General features: G+C 47.6%; 1 protein-coding gene across 6 annotated transcripts in view; it reads right to left on the reverse strand.

The window, feature by feature from the left end:
* Window positions 1-785: 785 nt before the first annotated feature.
* KIF2C (kinesin family member 2C) overlaps window positions 786-22,979 on the reverse strand; it is a 47,393-nt gene continuing 25,199 nt past the window's right edge. For all 6 annotated transcript variants that reach the window (XM_089666937.1, XM_089666936.1, XM_089666940.1 and 3 more), the window contains 13 exons: window positions 21,376-21,430; window positions 21,126-21,288; window positions 18,712-18,802; window positions 18,154-18,217; window positions 14,939-15,030; window positions 14,246-14,388; window positions 13,536-13,740; window positions 10,156-10,266; window positions 8,225-8,292; window positions 7,527-7,638; window positions 5,805-5,918; window positions 4,800-4,923; window positions 786-2,028 (listed from right to left, as the gene is read on the reverse strand). In XM_089666937.1, the coding sequence (XP_089523063.1) occupies window positions 1,943-2,028; window positions 4,800-4,923; window positions 5,805-5,918; window positions 7,527-7,638; window positions 8,225-8,292; window positions 10,156-10,266; window positions 13,536-13,740; window positions 14,246-14,388; window positions 14,939-15,030; window positions 18,154-18,217; window positions 18,712-18,802; window positions 21,126-21,288; window positions 21,376-21,430 (1,428 nt within the window). In that variant the 3' untranslated portion in view covers window positions 786-1,942. The remainder of the gene's footprint in view (window positions 2,029-4,799; window positions 4,924-5,804; window positions 5,919-7,526; window positions 7,639-8,224; window positions 8,293-10,155; window positions 10,267-13,535; window positions 13,741-14,245; window positions 14,389-14,938; window positions 15,031-18,153; window positions 18,218-18,711; window positions 18,803-21,125; window positions 21,289-21,375; window positions 21,431-22,979) is intronic.

Consider the following 22,979-nt stretch of genomic DNA (forward strand, 5'->3'; position numbering starts at 1 on the left):
TTACTTTACACTTTTGTCATTGGCTACGGTGTCACAAATACAGCCTTCCAGCCAACTGCTGAGGGAACCAAATTTGTGGGATTACAGAAAAGGCCTTACCAGCCTCAGATCGTCACCATCTTGTGCATAGGATTTGTGTGTATGTATTCCCATGGACTGAAATTGTGCTTTTGCTGTTCTGTGAGCCAAGAAATCCTTCATTAACAATGTTATTGGAACAGAAAAAATTAAAAAGATGTAAATATACACATTGTTCAGATTACAGGACTGGCTGACCTTTCCAGAGCCCCCCCCAACCCCTACAGCTCCCAGAGCCCCCAACCCCTACAGCTCCCAGAGCCCCCACCAACTCCCACAGCTCCCAGTGCCCACCAGCCCCTACAGAGCTCCCACCAGCCCCTACAGAGCTCCCACCAGCCCCTACAGAGCTCCCAGAGCCCCCACCAGCCCCTACAGAGCTCCCACCAGCCCCTACAGCTCCCAGTGCCCCCACCAGCCCCTACAGATCCCAGAGCCCCCACAGCTCCCAGAGCCCCCACCAACCCCTACAGCTCCCAGAGCCCCCACCAACCCCTACAGCTCCCAGAGCCCCCACCAACCCCTACAGCTCCCAGAGCCCCCACCAACCCCTACAGCTCCCAGAGCCCCCACCAACCCCTACAGCTCCCAGAGCCCCCACCAACCCCTACAGCTCCCAGATACATCCAAATATATATGTGGAAAGTGAAAAATTGTAATAAACCCACACTGTAAAGAAGCAGCAGACAAAGTCGGGAGGACACGGCTTGTAATAATCAAGGCAGTTTATTGCTTAATATTAATAAAACAGGACTGGCTTCAGTCAATATTCGTCCTTAATAGAAACATATTACACAGGAATTTTAAAACTGTACAATAAGCGGCTCCAGAATGGCAGCACCAAGTATGGCGCCTCGGGGGGGGGGGGGGGGTTGGGGCAGATACTGAGGGCCGAGCTGGCATCACCCAACCAGAAGCTTCATTGATTTGCTATTGTTGGCCTGAAATACGAAAAAAGGTGACCGACTGGCGATTTCAAATGGGAAAGACCAGCATTCGTTTCTCCATTTTGAGGCTTTTTATAAAAAAAAAAAAATAAGAAAAAAAAAGGTTACAGTGACAAGCGTACATATTTACCCCAGCAGTACATGACAGCCCATTTAAAAAGGCCAACTCCACCCAATCCAAAGGCCAAGGTCACCCAAAAAAAAGGCCAACTCCACCCAATCCAAAGGCCAAGGTCACCCAAAATTAAACTGCTGGCAAGTTAGGCCAAATGCTGGCGTTTCATCGTCTCCGACTCCAACTGAAAGATATATTAACCGGAATACATCAAACGGCCTACATGGGCCACTTTGAACCCAAAGGGTGGTTGGCGACAGCTCCCCCTGATGGACTCCCCACAGACCTTAAACTGACCACTCAATTATGGCCTTTTAAGAGGAAGCACTGGGGATCTATGGGGGAGATTTGCTAAACCTGGAGAGTGTAAAATCTGGAGCAGCTGTACATGGGAGCCAATCAGCTTCTCACTTCAGCTTGTTAAATGAAGCTTTGACAATCAAATCTGGAAGTGGATGGCTCCCATGCACAGCTGGACCAGATTTTGCACTCTCCACTTTTCGCAAATCAACCCCTAATGAGTCTTTCCAAAAAAGGCCAGCCCGTGATGCATGAAGCCCAGCCAAGAAACAGTTCTCGGTGGAGCTGACCTTCAAGAAATACAATTGGAGAAAAATAGGTGGGAAGACCTATAAATCCAGTCATTGATGCTCAGCTCGTCCTCTCAATATAAAAATAAAGCTTTTTACAGATGTTCGCTCTCTGGTACAAGACTGAAAAGGGACAAAAAACACATTAAAAAAGACAAACTATTTATAAATGCAGCGAGTAAAGTACAGGGGGCGCTGTACACAGGGAGCCGTCATTTGAGAGAATTCCTCTTCCTGGAGATCTGCTGGCTGGCCTGTTCTTCCAGCTGCATCGCCGTACGCAGGGATGACACGCTCTCTGTGAACAAAAAAAATAAAGTACATCTCCGGGACAATATAAAATCAAAACCCAACATGGATGCATGCTCAGTGAGAACAGCCATTTTTTCTTTTACTTGCATGTGCCTATCCCGCCAGTTCCTGGGTAGGATAGTTCCAGCAGAAGAACAAGGTTTGCTGGCCAATCCTAAACCCTCCCCCTTTCCAGTGCCAATGGTATTAAAAGGAAGCTGGGACTGAAAGCCTGCATTCCAGTCACTGGAGCCCAGTCACTGGAGCCCAGTCACTGGAGCCCAGTCACTGGAGCCCAGTCACTGGAGCCCAGTCACTGGAGCCCAGTCACTGGAGCCCAGTCACTGGAGCCCAGTCACTGGAGCCCAGTCACTGGAGCCCAGTCACTGGAGCCCAGTCACTGGAGCCCAGTCACTGGAGCCCAGTCACTGGAGCCCAGTCCGACCCATTTCACCCAAAAACAGCTGAATGGTGAAATTCCATTTGGTTAAAACCTGTTCACAAGTCTGCCCAGATCACACCTCAGTTGATCTCGTCCTGGAACGATAAAGCTTTGTGAAGGCTGTCATGGTTTAATGTACGGCTTGTCCAGTCAATGCCTAGAGCTGGCCATCATAAACAGATCCTCCCACCCTCACTAGAGCCCATCTTGGGAGGAGAGGGATTGCTGTTGCATGTCAATGTCATTTAGGTCCTGCCTGCATAGAATGGTTCATGGGGGGGCTTAGTCATGTGACCACATTGAACCCTGAAATAAGATGTGCCCAGTTTACTTTGCTGCCCGCTCAAGCTGAGCTTGCGAGTTCAGTATAAGGCTACATGCACACAGCCGCAGGCATTTTACGGATTGTGGTTTTTCTGAGGGGAAAAAAAAAAAAAAAAAAAAAAGAAGGTTCTTATATAAAGTGTTGAGTAAAATGCTTGTGATTGGCTACATATGTAGCACCTCCTAGAAAAGGTTTACAGAGAGGTTCAGATAAACCTACTTCTTTAGTTCCTCGGTTTTCATTGGTGTGGGATTATTTTTGGCTGTTCTCGGGTCTCAATAGTTGCAGGCTCCACGGCTTCCCCCTGCCTTCCTGGTCAGAAGAGGCAGGCTCTTCTCAAAACAAGGGGAGGGGCCTGAACATGGCACCGTGAGGCGCAGGAGCTCCAGACGCCCGCAAGGCATGACGGATAGAGGGTTCCCGTTTGCCTGGGACTTTGGCTGGTGTGGTGTCAGATGGCTGTGGGGCTTCTGTGGGCAGGCGGCCCTCATGGTGTTCGGCGGCGTCAAGGGGGCCCTGTCTGTTTGGGGTGCTGGGGCGGGGGCCAGTGGGCTGCATCTGAGGAGATGGGGATGACCTGAGAGCCCAGGTGACAACCTATGTGACTGTGTGAGTGACAGGAAACCTTAAAAGTCTGGCAGAGCGGTGAGGCTCAGATGGGGAAGAGGCAGGGCAGGGCCCCGGGGGAAGAGGCAGGGCAGGGCACCCCGTTTTGAGACTGTGCTCTTAGGTGACCCTGAGCTACCCCAGGCTACCTGAGGTTGAGAGACCCCCCCCCCCCCCCCCATTTACACTGCAGGAAATTCAGTACGGCGGTCTCGACTGCAACCAAAAAGTGTGAACTGGGACAGTACGAGTCTAACCTGCTGGAGGGTGTTGGGGAGTTGCCGTGGGTAATGGCAGGACATTTAAATATTTGTAGTTTACATTGTATGTGTTGCAATCTAAAGTATACCTGAGCGGGGGGGGGGGGTCTTTGGTTGGTCAGAGGATTGTATTGGGGGGGCACACAGTGGTTGACTGAATATTTCAAATTACTCCCAAAGTACCACAGTGGGGGTTGTAAGGGTCATCAGTAGGAAAGGAAAGACTTCCCCTGGGCACGATAACATAGTATTTGTGTCTCAATGGATAACCCAGTGACAAATTCTAAAGCGAGTGCGCGTCCTGCACGCTCCCAGCACATGTCGGTGCCTCACGGAAAGCTCCCGATCTCCCCTTGCGATCGAGACCATTTCCAATCATGCAACGCCGATGGGTGGGGTTTTAGGGTCATGTGACCGCTGTGATTTGTCATCACATGACCCTAAAACCCCGCCCCTCAGCGGTGGAAACCCCTTAAAGGGCCGGGAGGCGCCGGCATGAAGAGGTTAAAACCCCAAGACCTTCCTCGCCTGGTCACCGAGTTGTGGGTCTGTCTGAGGTATTGTGTGCCTGGTTACCTGTACACCAAATTGGAAAGAACCTGGAACAAACCAGCGGAGCCCTTCAGGCGGTACACAAAATTTCAGTTCTAGATCCTCCTGCTGTTTTTTTTTCAATTCCAGAATGCAACTTTTGCATTTATAGATCCAGATCTGAACTCCTGTATGCATGTCCCGATTGGGAACAAAACACCCGCATTCAGGTCCATAAACAAAAAAAAAAAGGATTTTAATTTGCCTTTTTGTGCGCGTCGCCCAAAACATTGCCACACAACCACTTGATGACCAGACCCCCCCCCCCCCCCCCCAGCCTTCCATGGCTCTCCTGTCCCACCAGCTGACCATAGGAGGTCATTAGAGACCAGAACAGCTCCAATCATCGCTACGATCTAGACAACCTGAAGCGATGAGCATTCCTTCCTTTCGAGTTACCGGATGTAAACAGTGAGCAAAAGTATCAGGACCCGGTGATTGGACGCTGCTGCGGGGACAGACGGAATTGTTCCTTGCAATATTCCTGCCCCATGTCCAATATTGGTAAATATTCCCCCATGATGAGGGAAATTCCAGTCACAATGAGCACTTACCACCTAATGCAATGAGGGCCTTGGAGCTCTCCTGGATGAGATATTCCGCTTGCATTACAAAACTCTCCATGTCGTAGTCTGGCTGCTCCGTCATCTCCAGCAGGTTGGACCATTCCGGGGCTCTCTGCAATGACAGCGCAGCACCATGAACTCCAGAGAGCTTTAGGGCCGTGTGACGCGAGTCACTTTGGGTGGGGGGAACACAGCTCAGTTTGGAGGGGGGGGGGGGTTAGGATATCCCGTCTCAGCTCCGCATATCCCTCTTATGGGTAAGTCACCCTGTGCCTGTTAGGGGTACAGGGTGATCTGTCCTAATATTGGGGTGGGGGTTGTGGATTGTTTAATGCCATGTGGTTGCATCCCATTGTTCTATTGTGTCTTGCTTGGGAAAAAATTATGTGATGTGTGTACTGGCTTGGTGGGGGGGGGGGTTCCGGCAGCCTTCCCCCCTGATGGGACTGTCTGCTGTTGTGTCTCTTGTTACTGGGTGTGGATTGCCCCGCCCTGTGTCATTATGCAGGGAAGTGGATGGTTCCCTTGAATGTATATATCTTGTGTCTGTGTTAAAATAAAGTAGTTATTTCCTGGTTTACTTCAAGAGTGGTTTCTGTGGTTGGTGTTCAGACAGGGAAGCGGGAGTCTAACGGACATACCAAGCGCAGTCTGGGTCGGTTCACACTATAGAAACAGTCCAGGTTTCCACTTGCGCATTTTTGATGCATTCTGGTGGGTCCCCCACCCACCCACTGGCACCAGTGATGAGCCACTGGTCCCCCACCCACCAGCACCAGCGATGGGCCACTGGTCCCCCACCCACCCACCGGCACCAGTGATGGGATGAGATATTGTTTATTCCCTCTGACACCAGGGCATTTTCTATCCCCACTGGCCACAGTCCCCCCCCCCCCCCCAAAGTCTGAAGGGCAGTAAACAGGCCCCTTGATTACAAAGTTTGAAGACCCCCACCTTCCAGTGACCTCCCATCTCTTAGGGCTCTAATCTTACCTGCACCAAGTCCCGGAGCTCCTCCACAGCTTTCTCCTCCAGCTCCCCAATCCGGCTCATGGCTTCCTGGAAACTGCACAAATGGCCGGAGAGTTCTTCATCCTTCAGAGACAGCTACAGGGACACAGAACCGACAATCAGAACTGCAGAGTCCACAGCCTGTCCCCAAATGTAACCAACAGCAGGACAGGACTCCCTGTACAATGGGAGCTCACTGGGATCTTTTTCAGCTCAAGAGACAACGCATGTCTAGAGCCCATAAAGCCAATAGTGTAGTCTAAGAGTCCCAAATCACAAAGTTCCCCAATGTCCTGACATACCATTTGTAACCCCTTTTGAAAATGCTAGTTGCTTGGCTGCTTTGGACTTCCAAACTTCTATTTGCTCCATGTTTGTTAGTGCTCATTGATTCAAACAATTTCTTGGTATCAGAATCTCCTCATACATTTAGAGGTTCTTCAAGCAGCAGAGCGGCACCACGAAGACGTAGCACCACTCCCTGCACCATGGAGTTCAGGTCTGAAAGGCTCCCTAGGATCACAGAAGTGGGTAGATTGATGCTGGGCAGCCAGATGACAAGTATTACTGGACTGGGTATGTCTATGTGGTGGGTGGGGGGTTGTGCTGAGATGAGGCAAGTAACAGCCAGAACCAGAAAGATGATCAGAACTTCCCCACAAAAAAAAAAAAAAAAAAAAAAAAAGGGGAAATTGCATCTTTATTGGGTCCATAAAAAGCAAAACTACAACGTGTATCCATTCTTTATATAGCAGGGTGCGGTTTTAAGACCACGCTTTTCAACCACTTCTGGGTCCTGGTCAGGTTTCTCTCCAGCTAGAACACCATCAATAAACACCCCACATACCAAACACTATACCCCCTTATTGGGGAAAACATTAAGGATTGATGTCATGTCCAGCTGTGCAGACAGGTGGATCACATAGAAATCTTCACTGCAGGGATGCCCAGTCCTCTTCCGTCTCTGAAATCCCAGTGCTGTGGGGGTTAATGGCTTTGGTTTTTCTGCGAGTCACAGATTCTCACCCCCATTTCATAGATCATTTAGAGAAGTGAAAGCAATGAGGAGAAAAAAAAAAAAAAAAAGTTAAGGCAGGAGACAGGTCCTCAAGAGACTTACACAGCAGCTTCATAAAAGCCATTAACCCCCGCAGCACCAGAAATTCAGAGGCAGGAAGAGGACAGGGCACCCCTGCAATGAAGATTTCAATGGGAGCCAGCTGCCTACACAACATGGGACACCCTTCATTAAGTTAACTCGCTAAAGCTATAGAGCGGGGGTCTCCAAACATTTTAAGTAAAGGGGCAGTTTGCGGTCCTTCAGACTTTAAGGGGCCAGATGGGGCCCAGTGGGAGTAAGCAATGCCCAATCTTTGGTAATAGGGGGAGAAATAGTATCAGTGAGAATAGTGCCCCATCATTGGTGTCAGTGGCAGGAATAATGCCTCAGGGGCCAGATAAAGTCAAGCAAAAGGGCCGCATCCAGCCCCAATGCCACAGTTTGGAGACCACAGCTCTAGGAGGTTCTTTTTTTTTTTTTTTTTTTTTTAAATTAGCTAGCTAGATAAGCTTTAAAACCATCAAGAAAACTGCTTAAAACTGGCCAGAACCTTTGTAAAGGCAAGGTGCGCACACTGCTATAATAGCAGGCAAATCCCAAGTAAACAAAATCTAACTGGAAGTACAAGATCTGTCCTCACTTACATCATCTTGGAAATCCAATCCTCCAATGGAGGACTGAGAGCCATCACTGAACTCCGTCTCCATTTGCTGATTATCTGCAGGTTCGCTGGTGTGAGGACTCAGCTCCTTCACCCTGAAAGAGGAAAGGGCAATGTTACCGATCAATACCAGACAGAGGAAAGGGCAAGGTTACCGATCAATACCAGACAGACAAAGGAAAGGGCAAGGTTACCGATCAATACCAGACAGACAAAGGAAAGGGCAAGGTTACCGATCAATACCAGACAGAGGAAAGGGAAAAGTTACCGATCAATACCAGACAGAGGAAAGGGAAAGGTTACCGATCAATACCAGACAGAGGAAAGGGAAAGGTTACCGATCAATACCAGACAGAGGAAAGGGAAAGGTTACCGATCAATACCAGACAGAGGAAAGGGAAAGGTTACCGATCAATACCAGACAGACAAAGGAAAGGGCAGGGTTACCGATAAATACCAGACAGACAAAGGAAAGGGCAGGGTTACCGATCAATACCAGACAGAGGAAAGGGAAAGGTTACCGATCAATACCAGACAGAGGAAAGGGAAAGGTTACCGATCAATACCAGACAGAGGAAAGGGCAAGGTTACCGATCAATACCAGACAGAGGAAAGGGCAAGGTTACCGATCAATACCCATCACGTGATAGAGGGAGGCGATCCAACCCCCCAGGAACCCACCTGTCTGCGTATCTCAGCGTGTTCAGCGTGTACTCGCAGGATCCGAATCCCGGGGACAGCATCGCGATCTGTAACACCACAAATGTCACATTATACACGCAGATTCTACGGGGAAATCTCACAGCCAATAGAGGATCAATAAATCCGAATCCCTTCTTACAAAGCCGATTTTCGGAGGAGATGGGATTGGTGGATTTACCATCTATTTCTTGCAGCGCACCAGGAGACACGGAATTCAGAGACTTGCATTCGTTTGCTACATTTAATAGTGAATGCAAAGCTTGAATATTTTTTCCCCCCTCCTTCCCTACTCTGCAATGGTTGTGCACAGAGCAGCCCCGATTCTCCTCCTCTGAGGTCCTCCAGCGCTCCTGGCTCCTCCCCCCTACAGGAAGCCGCTTCCTATGGGGGTACTCATGCATGCTCGATCCCTAGCCTAGCTCGGCCCATCCCATCCGCTTACGGGTTTTGACTGACTGCTGCTCTCAGCCAAGCCTGTGAGAGGTGAGAAGGGTGAGAAGAGTTGCTGCAGACGTATGCAACGCTGGATCGGGACTGGGCTCAAGTGGGTATTAAGAGGGGTGGGGGTGAGAAAAAAAAAATTAAAAAAGGCATGTTACCTTAATGCAGAAAATGCCTTGAAGGAAAAAAAAACCACCTTCCATGCCGGAGCATCCGAGATGTGATCGCTGATCAGATGTAGGCAAGGCCAACAAAGCTTTGTCAAGACCCAATACTGCCAGGTTCACAATGGGAGAAGCCCACTTTTCAACAAAGGTCTCCACAAACAGACCAATGGTCATTGGGGGAACAACCTGACGGGATTCAGCCAGTGTCCAGGGCAAAGGTTTATGGAGGTCGGGAAGACTTGAGCATGATACTGAACTGTGCAGAGAGAAAAAAAAATTCTACACAGTGTCAGGCCTTTCAGTAGGTGCATCAGAACCATTAGTGGGTCATAATCTGGAGGCACCTGGGGCAGCAGGACTGTTCTTGTATTTAGGATCCAACCGGTTGCACCACAAAAGCAGGGTGAGCATAGCTCAGGGTACAAGGCTAGGCCTTGAAGTTACACAATACAGCTGTTGGTAGCAGGTGGTCAGGTAGCTGGAGGTGACCAGGTCACCAAAGATGGATCGATCCTTAGTTTCTGCTACCCATCTTTGATGCCCTGGTCACCTCCAGCTACCTGACCTTCTGCTAAGGATAGATACATCTTTGGGTGACCTGGTCACCTCCAGCTACTGGACCTTCTGCTACCAGCAGCTGGTTTGTGCATATCAAGGCCTAGCCTTGTACCCTGAGCTATGCTCACCACCCTAGTTCCAGTGAAGGGATCTCCTAAGGCAACATTTTGGACAATTTCATGCTCCCAAATTTGTGGGAAGAGTTTGGGGATGGTCCCTTCCTGTTCCAACATGACTGCCCACCAGTGCACAAAGCAAGGTCCATCAAGACATGGAGGAGCCAGTTTGGGGTGGAGGAACTTGACTGTCCTGCACAGAGTCCTGACCTCAACCCCATAGAACACCTTTGGGATGAATTAGAGCGGAGACTGCAAGCCGGGCCCCTCCGACATCAGTGCCTGACCTGACAAATGTGCTTCTAGAAGAACGGTCCAACCTTCCCATAGACACCCTCCTAAACCTTGTGGACGGCCTTCCCAGAAGAGTTGAAGCTGTTATAGCTGCAAAGGGCGGGGCCAACTCAATATTGAACCCTACGGACGAAGACTGGGGGGCCATTAAAGGTCATGTGCGTGGAAAGGCCGGCGGCCCAATGCTGCGGGCAATAAACTTTTAGGCAAGCATTACTAAAGTAGGCGGTTTTGGCAGAACCTACACAACGGGGCCATGGTGGTACCAAACGTACCCTACTGGTAGACGTCATATCTAAACCATGTACACAAGTCCCATAGAGCTCTGTATTACCATGCAAGTCCTGGAGTTCTCCCCAATGAAGGAATCCCGGAGGATTTGGGTCAGTTTACTCTCCCGAAACGGGGTGTGAGCCTTGTTCTGCCCCAACGCACGGATACATTCCTGGAACACAAAAACCATAACATTTAGAAAGAGGCCTCAGGTCTTCGGTCAGTTTCTCAAATCACTGAAACCGATATATCAGTTTATACACAAAAGAGATACTAATGCCTTCATTTTTCTTTTTAAAAAGTAACAAACATGTTCTACTTACATGCTCTAATGGTTTTGCACACAGCAGCCTCGATCCTCCTCGTTGGTGCTCTAGGCTCCTCCCCCTCACCGTGTTCCCCCCGCAGCAAGTTGCTTGCTATGGAGGCACTCGTGCATGCTCACTTCTGAGCCCCGCTCTGTGCATCCATAAGACACAAAAAGGGGCTCGACTCTTCCCCCTCCTCACTGACTGTGATTGACAGCAGCAGGAGACAATGGCAGAGAGCCGGAACAGCAGACGCGCTTGAGCCGCGCTGAATCCGGGCCGAGCTCAAGTAAGTAATGGGGTGCTGCACACTGAAGGTTTTTTACCATCATGCATGAAGGTATAAATAAATTCAGGCTTTACAACCACAAGATCCCCGGAACCGGCGCTCATGGCTCCAGCTCTCCCCGGACCCCGCATTCACTATATCCTGTCTCCCCCAGACCCCGCATTCACTATATCCGGTCTCCCCCAGACCCCGCATTCACTATATCCGGTCTCCCCCAGACCCCGCATTCACTATATCCGGTCTCCCCCAGACCCCGCATTCACTATATCCGGTCTCCCCCAGACCCCGCATTCACTATATCCGGTCTCCCCCAGACCCCGCATTCACTATATCCGGTCTCCCCCAGACCCCGCATTCACTATATCCGGTCTCCCCCAGACCCCGCATTCACTATATCCGGTCTCCCCCAGACCCCGCATTCACTATATCCGGTCTCCCCCAGACCCCGCATTCACTATATCCGGTCTCCCCCAGACCCCGCATTCACTATATCCGGTCTCCCCCAGACCCCGCATTCACTATATCCGGTCTCCCCCAGACCCCGCATTCACTATATCCGGTCTCCCCCAGACCCCGCATTCACTATATCCGGTCTCCCCCAGACCCCGCATTCACTATATCCGGTCTCCCCCAGACCCCGCATTCACTATATCCGGTCTCCCCCAGACCCCGCATTCACTATATCCGGTCTCCCCCAGACCCCGCATTCACTATATCCGGTCTCCCCCCGGACCCCGCATTCACTATATCCGGTCTCCCCCCGGACCCCGCATTCACTATATCCGCTCCCCCCGGACCCCGCATTCACTATATCCGCTCCCCCCGGACCCCGCATTCACTATATCCGCTCCCCCCGGACCCCGCATTCACTATATCCGCTCCCCCCGGACCCCGCATTCACTATATCCGCTCCCCCCGGACCCCGCATTCACTATATCCGCTCCCCCCGGACCCCGCATTCACTATATCCGCTCCCCCCGGACCCCGCATTCACTATATCCGCTCCCCCCGGACCCCGCATTCACTATATCCGCTCCCCCCGGACCCCGCATTCACTATATCCGCTCCCCCCGGACCCCGCATTCACTATATCCGCTCTCCCCGGACCCCGCATTCACTATATCCGCTCTCCCCGGACCCCGCATTCACTATATCCGCTCTCCCCGGACCCCGCATTCACTATATCCGCTCTCCCCGGACCCCGCATTCACTATATCCGCTCTCCCCGGACCCCGCATTCACTATATCCGCTCTCCCCGGACCCCGCATTCACTATATCCGCTCTCCCCGGACCCCGCATTCACTATATCCGCTCTCCCCGGACCCCGCATTCACTATATCCGCTCTCCCCGGACCCCGCATTCACTATATCCGCTCTCCCCGGACCCCGCATTCACTATATCCGCTCTCCCCGGACCCCGCATTCACTATATCCGCTCTCCCCGGACCCCGCATTCACTATATCCGCTCTCCCCGGACCCCGCATTCACTATATCCGCTCTCCCCGGACCCCGCATTCACTATATCCGCTCTCCCCGGACCCCGCATTCACTATATCCGCTCTCCCCGGACCCCGCATTCACTATATCCGCTCTCCCCGGACCCCGCATTCACTATATCCGCTCTCCCCGGACCCCGCATTCACTATATCCGCTCTCCCCCAGACCCTGCATTCACTATATCCGCTCTCCCCAGTACATGGAAATGCAATTAGTTTAGTAAATATAAACTGCTAAATCCCTTTTCTCATCAGCAGTATATAGCGGTCTTGTGATTTCTATCAGTGTCCAGCAGAGCACTGGTTAAAGCTTGTAGGAGGAGTTTTCTTTCTGCACTAGGAGGATGCAGAACCCCTGAACTGTCTGGATAGTGCTGATTGACCCTGTGCTGATCACATGCACTCTCCCAAATAAAAAAACCTCAAACCAAACTGAGCATGTGCAGAGTGACTCCACACAATATTATTTATTTATCGAGTTTATATAGCGCCAAAGGGTTTGCTCAGCGCTGTACAATAGAGGGGGGGGGACAATACATGAAACAGTACAGTAACATCAAACAGCACACAAGGGGTAAGAGGGCCCTACTCTTTCGAGCTTACAATCTAGGAGGGAGGGGGTAGAGGTTTAATATATAGGTTTAATCAGGTTTAATCAGGAGATAAGAGGGGGGCACTGGAAGAAGGGGAGGATCAGAGAAAACAGGATTGAACTGCATTTTTACACAATACAGATTAACCCCTTAGGTTCCACAATGAATATAACAAGCACGCTTTACTGCATCTACAGACTGATTGTATTGTTGTGGATTTAGTAACACATTAAAAGCCATGATAGGTTCACTTTAAGACCTATATGCCAACATGATGGGGGGGTAATAGGCACCTTGCAGTGTCTGGATTTGTCCTTTGGAACCCCTACATCCTGGACCCAGGTGGCACACATGGCTTCGGCTTCTAGTATGGTCAATGCCAAGCCTCCCCCCCTCCCCCGCAGCTGCCAAAAAACAAAGCCCCATCAGCCAGAGGTTAGTGCAGCATGGCCTTCACAGGAGCACAAATACGATAGAAGAGCTATAAAAAGGTCTGTGCTCCAGCAGTTTGAGTCCCCCTCCAGACCAGGCTTGAGCTTCCCTCTTCCCCCCTCTAGGCCAGGCTTGAGCTCCCCCCCCCTTCCCCCCCCTCTAGGCCAGGCTTGAGCTCCCCCCTCCAGACCAGGCTTAAGCTCCCCCCTCTTCGCCCCTCCAGACCAGGCTTGGTCCTTTAAGCAGAATCCAGAGAAACTCCCCTACGGGCAGGCGACCATGACAGCCCCCTCCCTTCCCCCACAGCACCCACATCATTACCTTTAAGGCAAGCAAACTGCGGTTGATCTCCGCCCCCTCCATGCGCGTTATGCGGTCTGCGCTGGCGGTGTCGGCACCTCGCTCGTTTCCAGCCAAGTCAACCAAGGAAAACTTGCCGTGAAGCTTCCCCCGCCGTCTCAGGATGATTTGTAGGCAAGCGTGAGAACGCGAGGAGCTGCTGTTGGCAAACGTCTGACCGGAAGTCCTGTGAGGAGTAAACCCAACTCATAAATGATCACTGTAGGTGAGGTCGTTGGCCAACGGATGAGGAGGACATGGCAGTGATTGGCCAATAAATGAACTCTCCAGAAGCCTTGCCTTGTTCACACAGGCATATACTAGCGTAGGTGGGTGGGGGAGGGCAGTGTCTGCCCACATGGGGATGGAAAGGGGTTCCAGGTACCCCATGCAGGTAGTCCCATTTAATTGGGATGTAGCGGCTGCATGGACACAAACACGGCTACCAATCTGACAGCTGTGCGGGGGCAGGGTCCCGGATGCAGACAGTGTGCGCGCTTACTGCGTCCCAACTAAAAATGGGACTACTTGCATGGAACACCTTGGCGGGTTAACGGGACCCTCAAAGGGGGTGTATATGCTATAATACGACCATGTGAACAAGGCCCAAGAAATCATTACATCAGGGAAGGAAAAAAAAAAAAAAAAAAAAAAAAAAAAAAAAAAAAAAAAAAAGGAAACACCACACTCACCTACAGGCACTGCCAACCTCAATCATCTTAAAGACATCCTCCGCACACGAGACTTCTCTCTCCATCAACCCCACCACCTGCACCTCCTGTTTGGCATCTTCCAGCACACGGAGCTTCACCTTTTTGTTTAGGAGATCAAATACCTGAATACAGAGACAGCAGAGGAGGAATTCCATTATTCAAAATGGATATCAAAATTCAGATTTAATAAGCAAGAATAAAAATATTACAAATAGTATTAATTTTTATTTCAATTAGTATCATTTTTATTTTATAATTAAAATAAAAACTATAAAATAAATAAAAAGGATACCAATTATTTTATAATAATCCTTTTTAATTTTATTTTAATTAGTATTGTTTTAATTAGTATCATTTTTAATTTTATAATAAGTTAATTAGTATTTTTTATTTAATAAATTTAATAAAATTAAATAAAAATGATACTAACTAAAATAAAAAAAGGATACTAATAATGAAAATCATAAAATAAAATGAATAAATAAATAGGATACTAATAATGAAAATCATAAAATAAAAATAGGATAATTAAAATAGTAAAATAAATAAAAAATAATAATAATAATAATAATAAATGATAATAAATACATTTGTAGGCGTAAATGAAATGTACAGAAAACCTTTCCTCGCTCAATTGGTATTAACGGTTGCCGTTGTGCTGGGAGGACTCACCTTCCCGTTATAGATCTCGAAGAACGTCACAAACACTTCCAGATCCAGATCCTTGTAGCGGGGTTGGGATAGGAGAAGGAAGACGTCGCGGGCTGCCAAGAGACAAACAACCTCAGCACAAGTCTAATATTGGACTCAGAATTTATATTAGGCTTTGGAGCGCTTCTACCTTTCGGTACTGAACACTACCTGCATGGAGTTTGTATGCTCACTTTTTTTTTTGTTAGGTGGACCTTCAAAAAGGTTTTAGTATCAAGTGCTTAAAAAAAAAAAAAAAAAAAAAAAAAAAAAGTCCTGGATTCTTTCTTGGATACAAAGAACATAACATTTATAGGGAAAGTTGATCCAGGGAATATCCGATTGCCTTTTTTCCCCACCATGAGAGTTTATAACGGGAAGGCAGAAAAGAGGGTGGTTGGAGGAGAACAGAGGAGCGTCGAGGGGGGCGGGACAAGGGAGGACGATCTCGGATCACTGTGTCCTTACTGTGCACGAGCAGCGCCCATACACGACCTCAAACACTCCTCCGCTGCTGGCACCGCACAGACTGAGTACCTGCAACATTTTGGGGTGGAGGAGCAGCAGAATGACCAGAAAATGAAAGGGTGCCTGGCTTCAGCTGCACACAGTTAAAAATGGCTGCTGTAGTACAACAGGGGTAGTGCCCTTCCAGACTACTTTTGGCATATGAAGAAGGCAGATTTTGTCATTTTAAGAAGAAATTCACAGCTGACTTTTTTACCCCAAAATTCACAAAGTTTAACTGAAGCCCTTTATCTGAGTTTACCACCCCCTCCCCCCCCCCCTCCTCTCTGGTCGCCTCCTGTGCCACGTCCGCAGTCTCTGGTCATCCTCTGTACCGTGTCCGCAGTCTCTGGTCATCTCCTGTACAACAGTCAGGTCCATAAATTTTGGGACATGGACACAATTCTAACATTTGTGGCTCTATACACCACCGCATGGGATTTGAAATGAAACGAACAAGATGTGCTTTAACTGCAGACTGTCCACTTTAATTTGAGGGTATTTTCATCCAAATCAGGTGAACGGTGTAGGAATTACAACAGTTTGCATATGTGCCTCCCACTTGTTAAGGGACCAAAAGTAATGGGACAATTGGCTTCTCAGCTGTTCCATGGCCAGGTGTGTGTTATTCCCTCATTATCCCAATTACAATGAGCAGATAAAAGGTCCAGAGTTCATTTCAAGTGTGCTATTTGCATTTGGAATCTGTTGCCGTCAACTCTCAAGATGAGATCCAAAGAGCTGTCACTATCAGTGAAGCAAGCCATCATTAGGCTGAAAAAACAAAACAAACCCAGCAGAGAGATAGCAAAAACATTAGGCGTGGCCAAAACAACTGTTTGGAACATTCTTAAAAAGAAGGAACGCACCGGTGAGCTCAGCAACACCAAAAGACCCGGAAGACCACGGAAAACAACTGTGGTGGATGAGCGAAGAATTCTTTCCCTGGTGAAGAAAACACCCTTCACAACAGTTGGCCAGATCAAGAACACTCTCCAGGAGGTAGGTGTATGTGTGTCAAAGTCACCAATCAAGAGAAGACTTCACCAGAGTGAATACAGAGGGTTCACCACAAGATGGAAACCATTGGTGAGCCTCAAAAACAGGAAGGCCAGATTAGAGTTTGCCAAACGACATGTAAAAAAGCCTTCACAGTTCTGGAACAACATCCTATGGACAGATGAGACCGACATCAACTTGTACCCGAGTGATGGGAAGAGAAGAGTATGGAGAAGGAACTGCTCATGATCCGTCGCATACCACCTCATCAGTGATCATGGAGGGGGTAGTGTCATGGCGTGGGCATGTATGGCTGCCAATGGAACTGCTTCTCTTGTATTTATTGATGATGTGACTGCTGACAAAAGCAGCCGGATGAATTGTGAAGTGTTTCGGGAATATTAATCGGCTCATATTCAGCCAAATGCTTCACAACTCATTGGACGCTTCACAGTGCAGATGGACAATGACCCAAAGCAGACTGCAAAAGCAACCAAAGAGTTTAAGGGAAAGAAGTGGAATGTTCTGCAATGGCCAAGTCCATCACCTGACCTGAACCCGATTGAGCATTTCACTTGCTGAAGACAAAACTGAAGGGAAAATGCCCCAAGAACAAGCAGGAACTGAAGACAGTTGCAGTAGAGGCCTGGCAGAGCATCACCAGGGATGAAACCCAGCGTCTGGTGATGTCTATACATTCCAGACTTCAGGCTGTAATTGACTGCAAAGGATTTGCAACCAAGTATTAAAAAGTGAAAGTTTGATTTATGATTATGCTGTCCCATTACTTTTGGTCCCTTAACAAATGGGAGGCACATATGCAAACTGTTGTAATTCCTCAAATTAAAGCTGACAATCTGCAGTTAAAGCACATCTTGTTCGTTTCATTTCAGATCCATTGTGGTGGTGTATAGAGCCAAAAATGTTAGAATTGTGTCGATGTCCGCAGTCTCCGGCCATCTCCTATACGGTGTCCGCAGTCTCCGGGAGTCCGTTGATTCAGAATATTTTTTCTCTCGTTTTCCTCCTCTAAAACCTAGGTGCATCTTACGGAGTGAATATGGTATATATTATGTTTTCTACTACCTATCAAAGTGCTATAGATAAGGCATTTGTCCGTATTTATGAACTTAAAAAAATGGAAGGACTGCAAAGTGTAAACTCCTCCCCCCACATGCAGCGACACCCAATCCATCTATTTGGGAAGATTAGGGGACGGGAACCTTAATGTATCCATCCCTATTCAGCACCATGACAGCCATGGTGGCCCAGAAGCAACAATGCCTTCTCCACACAAGTGCTGATGCCCATAGACCGTGATGAGTGTTTATGTGGCTTGGGCCGCCATGTGCCATGTTAAGTGTATGGGGACACAGAAGCTGCATGGAATGCAAATATGACGACATGCACTCAGGTGCATGATCCCCAAAAGCAATGACTGGCTGCATTCAGGATCACTTACCTGCATACATTAAATTAGAACCGTGTCCATCCACTTACATGGGCTGCCTGCATGCAGCTCCTGGTGGCTCGACACACACACCCACAGTCTACAGGCCTCGGCGCCTATGTGAATGAGGCCAAAGCAGTACAGAGTTATTGGCAAAGCTTTAGCGCGTCGCATCCTCCAGAAGCACGGACCAGACAGATGTATTATTACAGAAGACAATCCAAGATCCCGCAGAACTTACATGCAAAAGCGTAGATTCCTTTCGTCACATTTTGGCTTTTCCCCAGGAAGTCGCCACCCATCGTCTGCAAAGAAAGTCAGTGAAAAGTCTGTATGAGCAGCAAAGTATTCCATAAACCCAATCAGCATCTTGTCTCCCCCCCCCCCCCCCCTTCTACCTGAAGGGAGGGAGAAGTGGCAGTTATCCGAAAAACTGCATATGCTTGTACTGTATGCAGAGACAAACGAGGGGTCATAATGACACATGCAATGTGCTGGCTAGTGGAACAGTTCTGATTGACTGATGGTCCAGCATGATGTTAGGAGCTGCTCACTGAACTTTCTAATCATTACCCAAAAAAAAAAAAAAAAAAAAAAAAGGGAAACCAAAACACACATTTGACAGTTAAAAGCAAAATTTATGATCGTGCTCCTGCACACATTTCTGTATCATAACTGTAGTTTATTTTTTGCAACAATTACTAGATTATCTAGAGAAGTTTTTTTTAAATTTTCAAATAAATTGCATTAAAACACAACGCTTGGACTATTACATGAATGTTTAACAAAATCCACTTACGTGGGTTTTGCCGCTTCCTGTTTGACCGTATGCAAAACACGTGGCCTTCCCTCCTTCAAATATGGACTGGACCAGAGGCCGGGCTGTGAACCTGGAGGCCGGAGATAAAAACTGACTTAGATCATCAGATGCAACAAATTGGTCGCAGCAATATACGGTGCTCGGGCTAGTGAGAAAATCCAAAGTAGCCTAATAAGTTATGGACACCTCATACATCCAATAGGTGTAGTAAACATACAGAATATGGATGTCGCTGGATGGATGGATGGACGAGCATGTGCTTTTTTCCCCTATATGGAAGGGATATATGTTGGTAATGTATATACATACACACAGTACTGTGCACAAGTTTTAGGCAAGTGTGAAGAAATGCTGTAACATAAGAACACTTTCAAAAGACACTTTTTTGTGGCATTATGTAAATTAATAAAGTAAGCGAACAAAACAAAAATCTAAAAATCAATATTTGGTATGACTACCCTTTGGCTTCAAACCGACATTAATTCTTAAACTTGCACAAAAGTCAGGGAGACAAAAACAGAAAACTGAAACAGCTATGTAGAAGCCTTAAAATTGGGTGAGGAACAGCCAAACTCTGCTAGTAAGGTGAGGATTCATGTCACAGGTCATAGACTGAGCACAGCAACAAGACAGTAGTTCTACTGCATCAGCAAGGTTCCTCCCAAAGAACTCAAATCAGACTTGGGTTTTACAATGGGCTGTTCAAGCAGTTTTGAAGAAGCACAAAGAAGTGGGCAACGGTCGAGGGACGTAGTCGCAGTGGTCGGGCCAAGAATACTTAATACAGCAGATGAGACACATCATGCTTCCTTCCCTTCTGGAAGATGTCCAGCAGTGCCATCAGCACAGAACTGGCGGAAACTAGTGGGACCCAGGTACACCCATCAACTTCCTGGAGAAGTCTGGCCAGAAGCGGTCTTCATGAAAGAATTGCAGCCAAAAAGCCAAACCTCCAACGTTGAAACAAGGCTAAGCGACTCAACTATACAAGAAAACAGGAACTGGGGTGCAGAAGAAAAAAAAAAGCTGCAGGTGCTCTGGGCCGAGTCAAAATGTGAAATATTTGGCTGTAGGAAGCAGATTGTTGGGGCTGGAGAGCGGGACAATAATGAGTGTCTGCAGCCAAGTGTGAAGCATGGTGGAGGTTCCTTGCAAGTTTGGGGGCTGCATCTCTGGAAATGGAGATTTGGCCAGGATCAATAGTGTCCTTAGTGCTAAGAAATACAGGCAGACACTTCATCATGCCATACCATCAGGGAGGCGTGCAATTGGTCTCAAATTTAGTCTGCAGCAGGACAATCAACCCAAACATACAGCCAATGTCATGAAGACCTATCTTCAGTGTATAAGAGAACAAGAAGTCCTGGAAGTGATGGTTTGGCCCCCACAGAGCCCTGATCTCACCATCATGGACTGTCTGGGATTACATGGGGACAGAGGGATTTAAGGCAGCCTACATCCACAGAAGATCTGGGCTCAGTTCTCCAAGATGTACAGAGAACAACCGACCTGCCGAGTTCCTTCAAAAATGTTGTGCAAGTCTACCTAGAAGAAGGCAAGGGGATGGGAAAGGGGGGAGGGGGGGGGGGGGGTTTCACATCAAATATTGATTCGGATTTCTCTTCTCTTCATTTACTTTTCATTTTGTTCATTAATATATCCATCAAGTTATTTGGAAGACGCTATATTGTTGTAGGTCTATGTATGCCAATTACAAAATTTAGAGATTACCCGGCCTAATCAATATTCTTGAATCTGCACAACGTGATGCAATTTACGGATAGTTGGCCAATTCCCCCCCCCCCCAGACAGAATATAGTTTCCTCTGGAGATGTGCAATTCATTTTGAACCCATTGTGAGTGGAGTTTAATAGTATTTTTGGTTTAATTTTGTTTGTCGTATCACCAATTTAGGTTACTTTTTTGTTGGAACATTTTGATTACCTCTAGCCCCCCTGGTGAGCCCGCAGGACCATAGGAGGGAGTGCTGTTTATCCCCAAACCGAAGGGAACCCCGGGTGAGGCCACCCAGCAAAGCCCCTGCCTTGCTCATCCAGGATGCCTCTGTACCCCGCCAGATGGCCATAGTAGAAAAAAATAAAAGATATAACTGAGAGACGTTCCTGCAGGAGGAAACAAATACTGAGGGGCCCCTTTGTCTACTTCTAGAAAAAAAGAAAAAAAAAAAGAAGAAGGAGTGGATCGGACGTTTCCAAGGAGGAGCCCATCTCTCATGTGAAGCTGTCCTGGAAGGTGACTTGGGAAATTTCGTTTTTTTGTGTACTTATGTTGTGTATTGAGCACAAATCACTTGTATGGGAATATCCCCCCTTTGGGGCACCATGTCAATCCAAGATCCATCACACTATTAAAAACCTGAGGCTCACGGGTACCTGTACACCATGTCGTTGGTGGCCGTCTCATCGAAGGAATAGTCAAAGCGGAAGGCCTGGTTCTCTAGATACTTTGTGAGGTCCACTTTGAGTTTGGGCTCATGTACCAGAACCAGACTTTTACTAGGGACAGATATGATATCGATCTCCTTCTTGGTTAGCTCTGCAGAGGAGGGAAAAAAAAAAAAAAAGGATGATAAAGTCATCACGAAGAGAAAGACAGCCCATCCTAAAGAGGGATTTGGCTCACCTTGCTTGTTGAGGGGCCTTTTCCGCACGCACACGCAGATACGATGCTCCTCAGCCTGGAGAGAAGAGAGGTCATCAGGAAACAATCCATCATGGCTTCCTCTGACAAGGTTCACACTATAATCTCATGTACATGAGTCTACGTAGTCCTTCCCATCGTGGGGGTCAATGCCCACCGCTTCCTTCTCCTCCCCTCCCCCCACGTGACTTTTCTGGTCTCTTCCATTGGTTCCTACTGTTGCTCTCTTCCCTAACTTGTCTATACCCACCTACTCCCCTCCCCTATTTTTGAGCTGCAAAAGTTTATATTGAGCTATGAGTACCTGTCCTCAGTTCATCCTTATGCTTTTAAGCAATGGGCTTTCTTGAGGTGCCCATTAAGGTGTTGGGGCCACACCCCGTAGGCAGGTGTTCTATTGTCTAGAGGTAGTTGCGATGATATGGATGGTTTTACTAATGCATGTCAACGTTGCAAAATTGTGCTTAGGCATTAGGATTTGTTTTACCCTTAGGAGTGAAGGGGTTAAATGTCCTCTCAGTCAATATATTATACGCTGCCTGGTTATTGACATGAAGGTATAGGACTGATGTCACGGCACTGCTATACGGTTAACGTGAATGATTTTCTGGACTCGACTAATGGCATATAACGATGCTTCTATTTCCGGTTATTTCTCTCAATAAAGTTGCTTTTTTTTGAACATTAAAGAACATTCACTAGTTAGTGGGGTCAAAAATCGATATGTGAAATTCAAAAAGGAGCAGGATGGAAATGGTTTCCTTGAACGAACAAATTTCTAACAGTGAATGATTTTTGTTCAAGAAAGTCCATTTAACTCAAAACCAAAAAAGTGTTTTAAAAAAATAAATAAATAAATTGCATTTGAAAAACTGCTGCACAAAAATACCATGTGCCAAAGAATTGCAAAAGCCACCATTTTATTCTCTAGGGCCCACGCTAAAAAAAAAAAAAAAAAAAAAAAATTATGTTTGGGTGTTCTAGAGATTATATAATATAAATACTGTATAGGTATAGAGAATTTTTTTTTTTAATCTCTCTAGACCTATACAGTATTTATATTATATAATCTATAGTGTGGGTGTTCTAGATAATTTTCTGGCAAAGAAACCCCCAAAAAACTATAGATTACATAATATAAATATTGTATAGGTATAGAGAGCAGAGAAAAAAAAACCCACACAACAAAAAGCTATCGATTTTTACATGTAAACAAAAAGTTGTGGAAAAAGGCCTGGTATAAAAGTAGTCCTTGATCTCATGACCCATTTCCCCACATCAATGTCCAGCTACTTCACTCACCAAAAAGGTACATCAATTGCACCACCTTACCCTACCGACCACCACCATGTGGCTGGATGTGAAGTGATAGCTGGATCCTACTAAGGCAAAAAAAAAAAAAAAAAAAAAGTGTATTCTACGAACAACGAACACTGCAGTATAACAGAAATCCTGTGAGCACTCCACCCATAGATAGAGAACCTGTCATCAGCTTACAGAAAGCCCAACCTAACATGCAGTATGAAATGTGTTATGATGGTCAACAGCACCCTGCGCCCTCTCCGTTCCCGGCCAACAGCGCCCTA

Source organism: Staurois parvus, unplaced genomic scaffold (genome assembly GCF_062004578.1).
Source record: "Staurois parvus isolate SC_StPar_1 unplaced genomic scaffold, SC_StPar_1.0 ptg002919l, whole genome shotgun sequence".
In the NCBI taxonomy this organism is placed as follows: Eukaryota; Metazoa; Chordata; class Amphibia; order Anura; family Ranidae; genus Staurois; species Staurois parvus.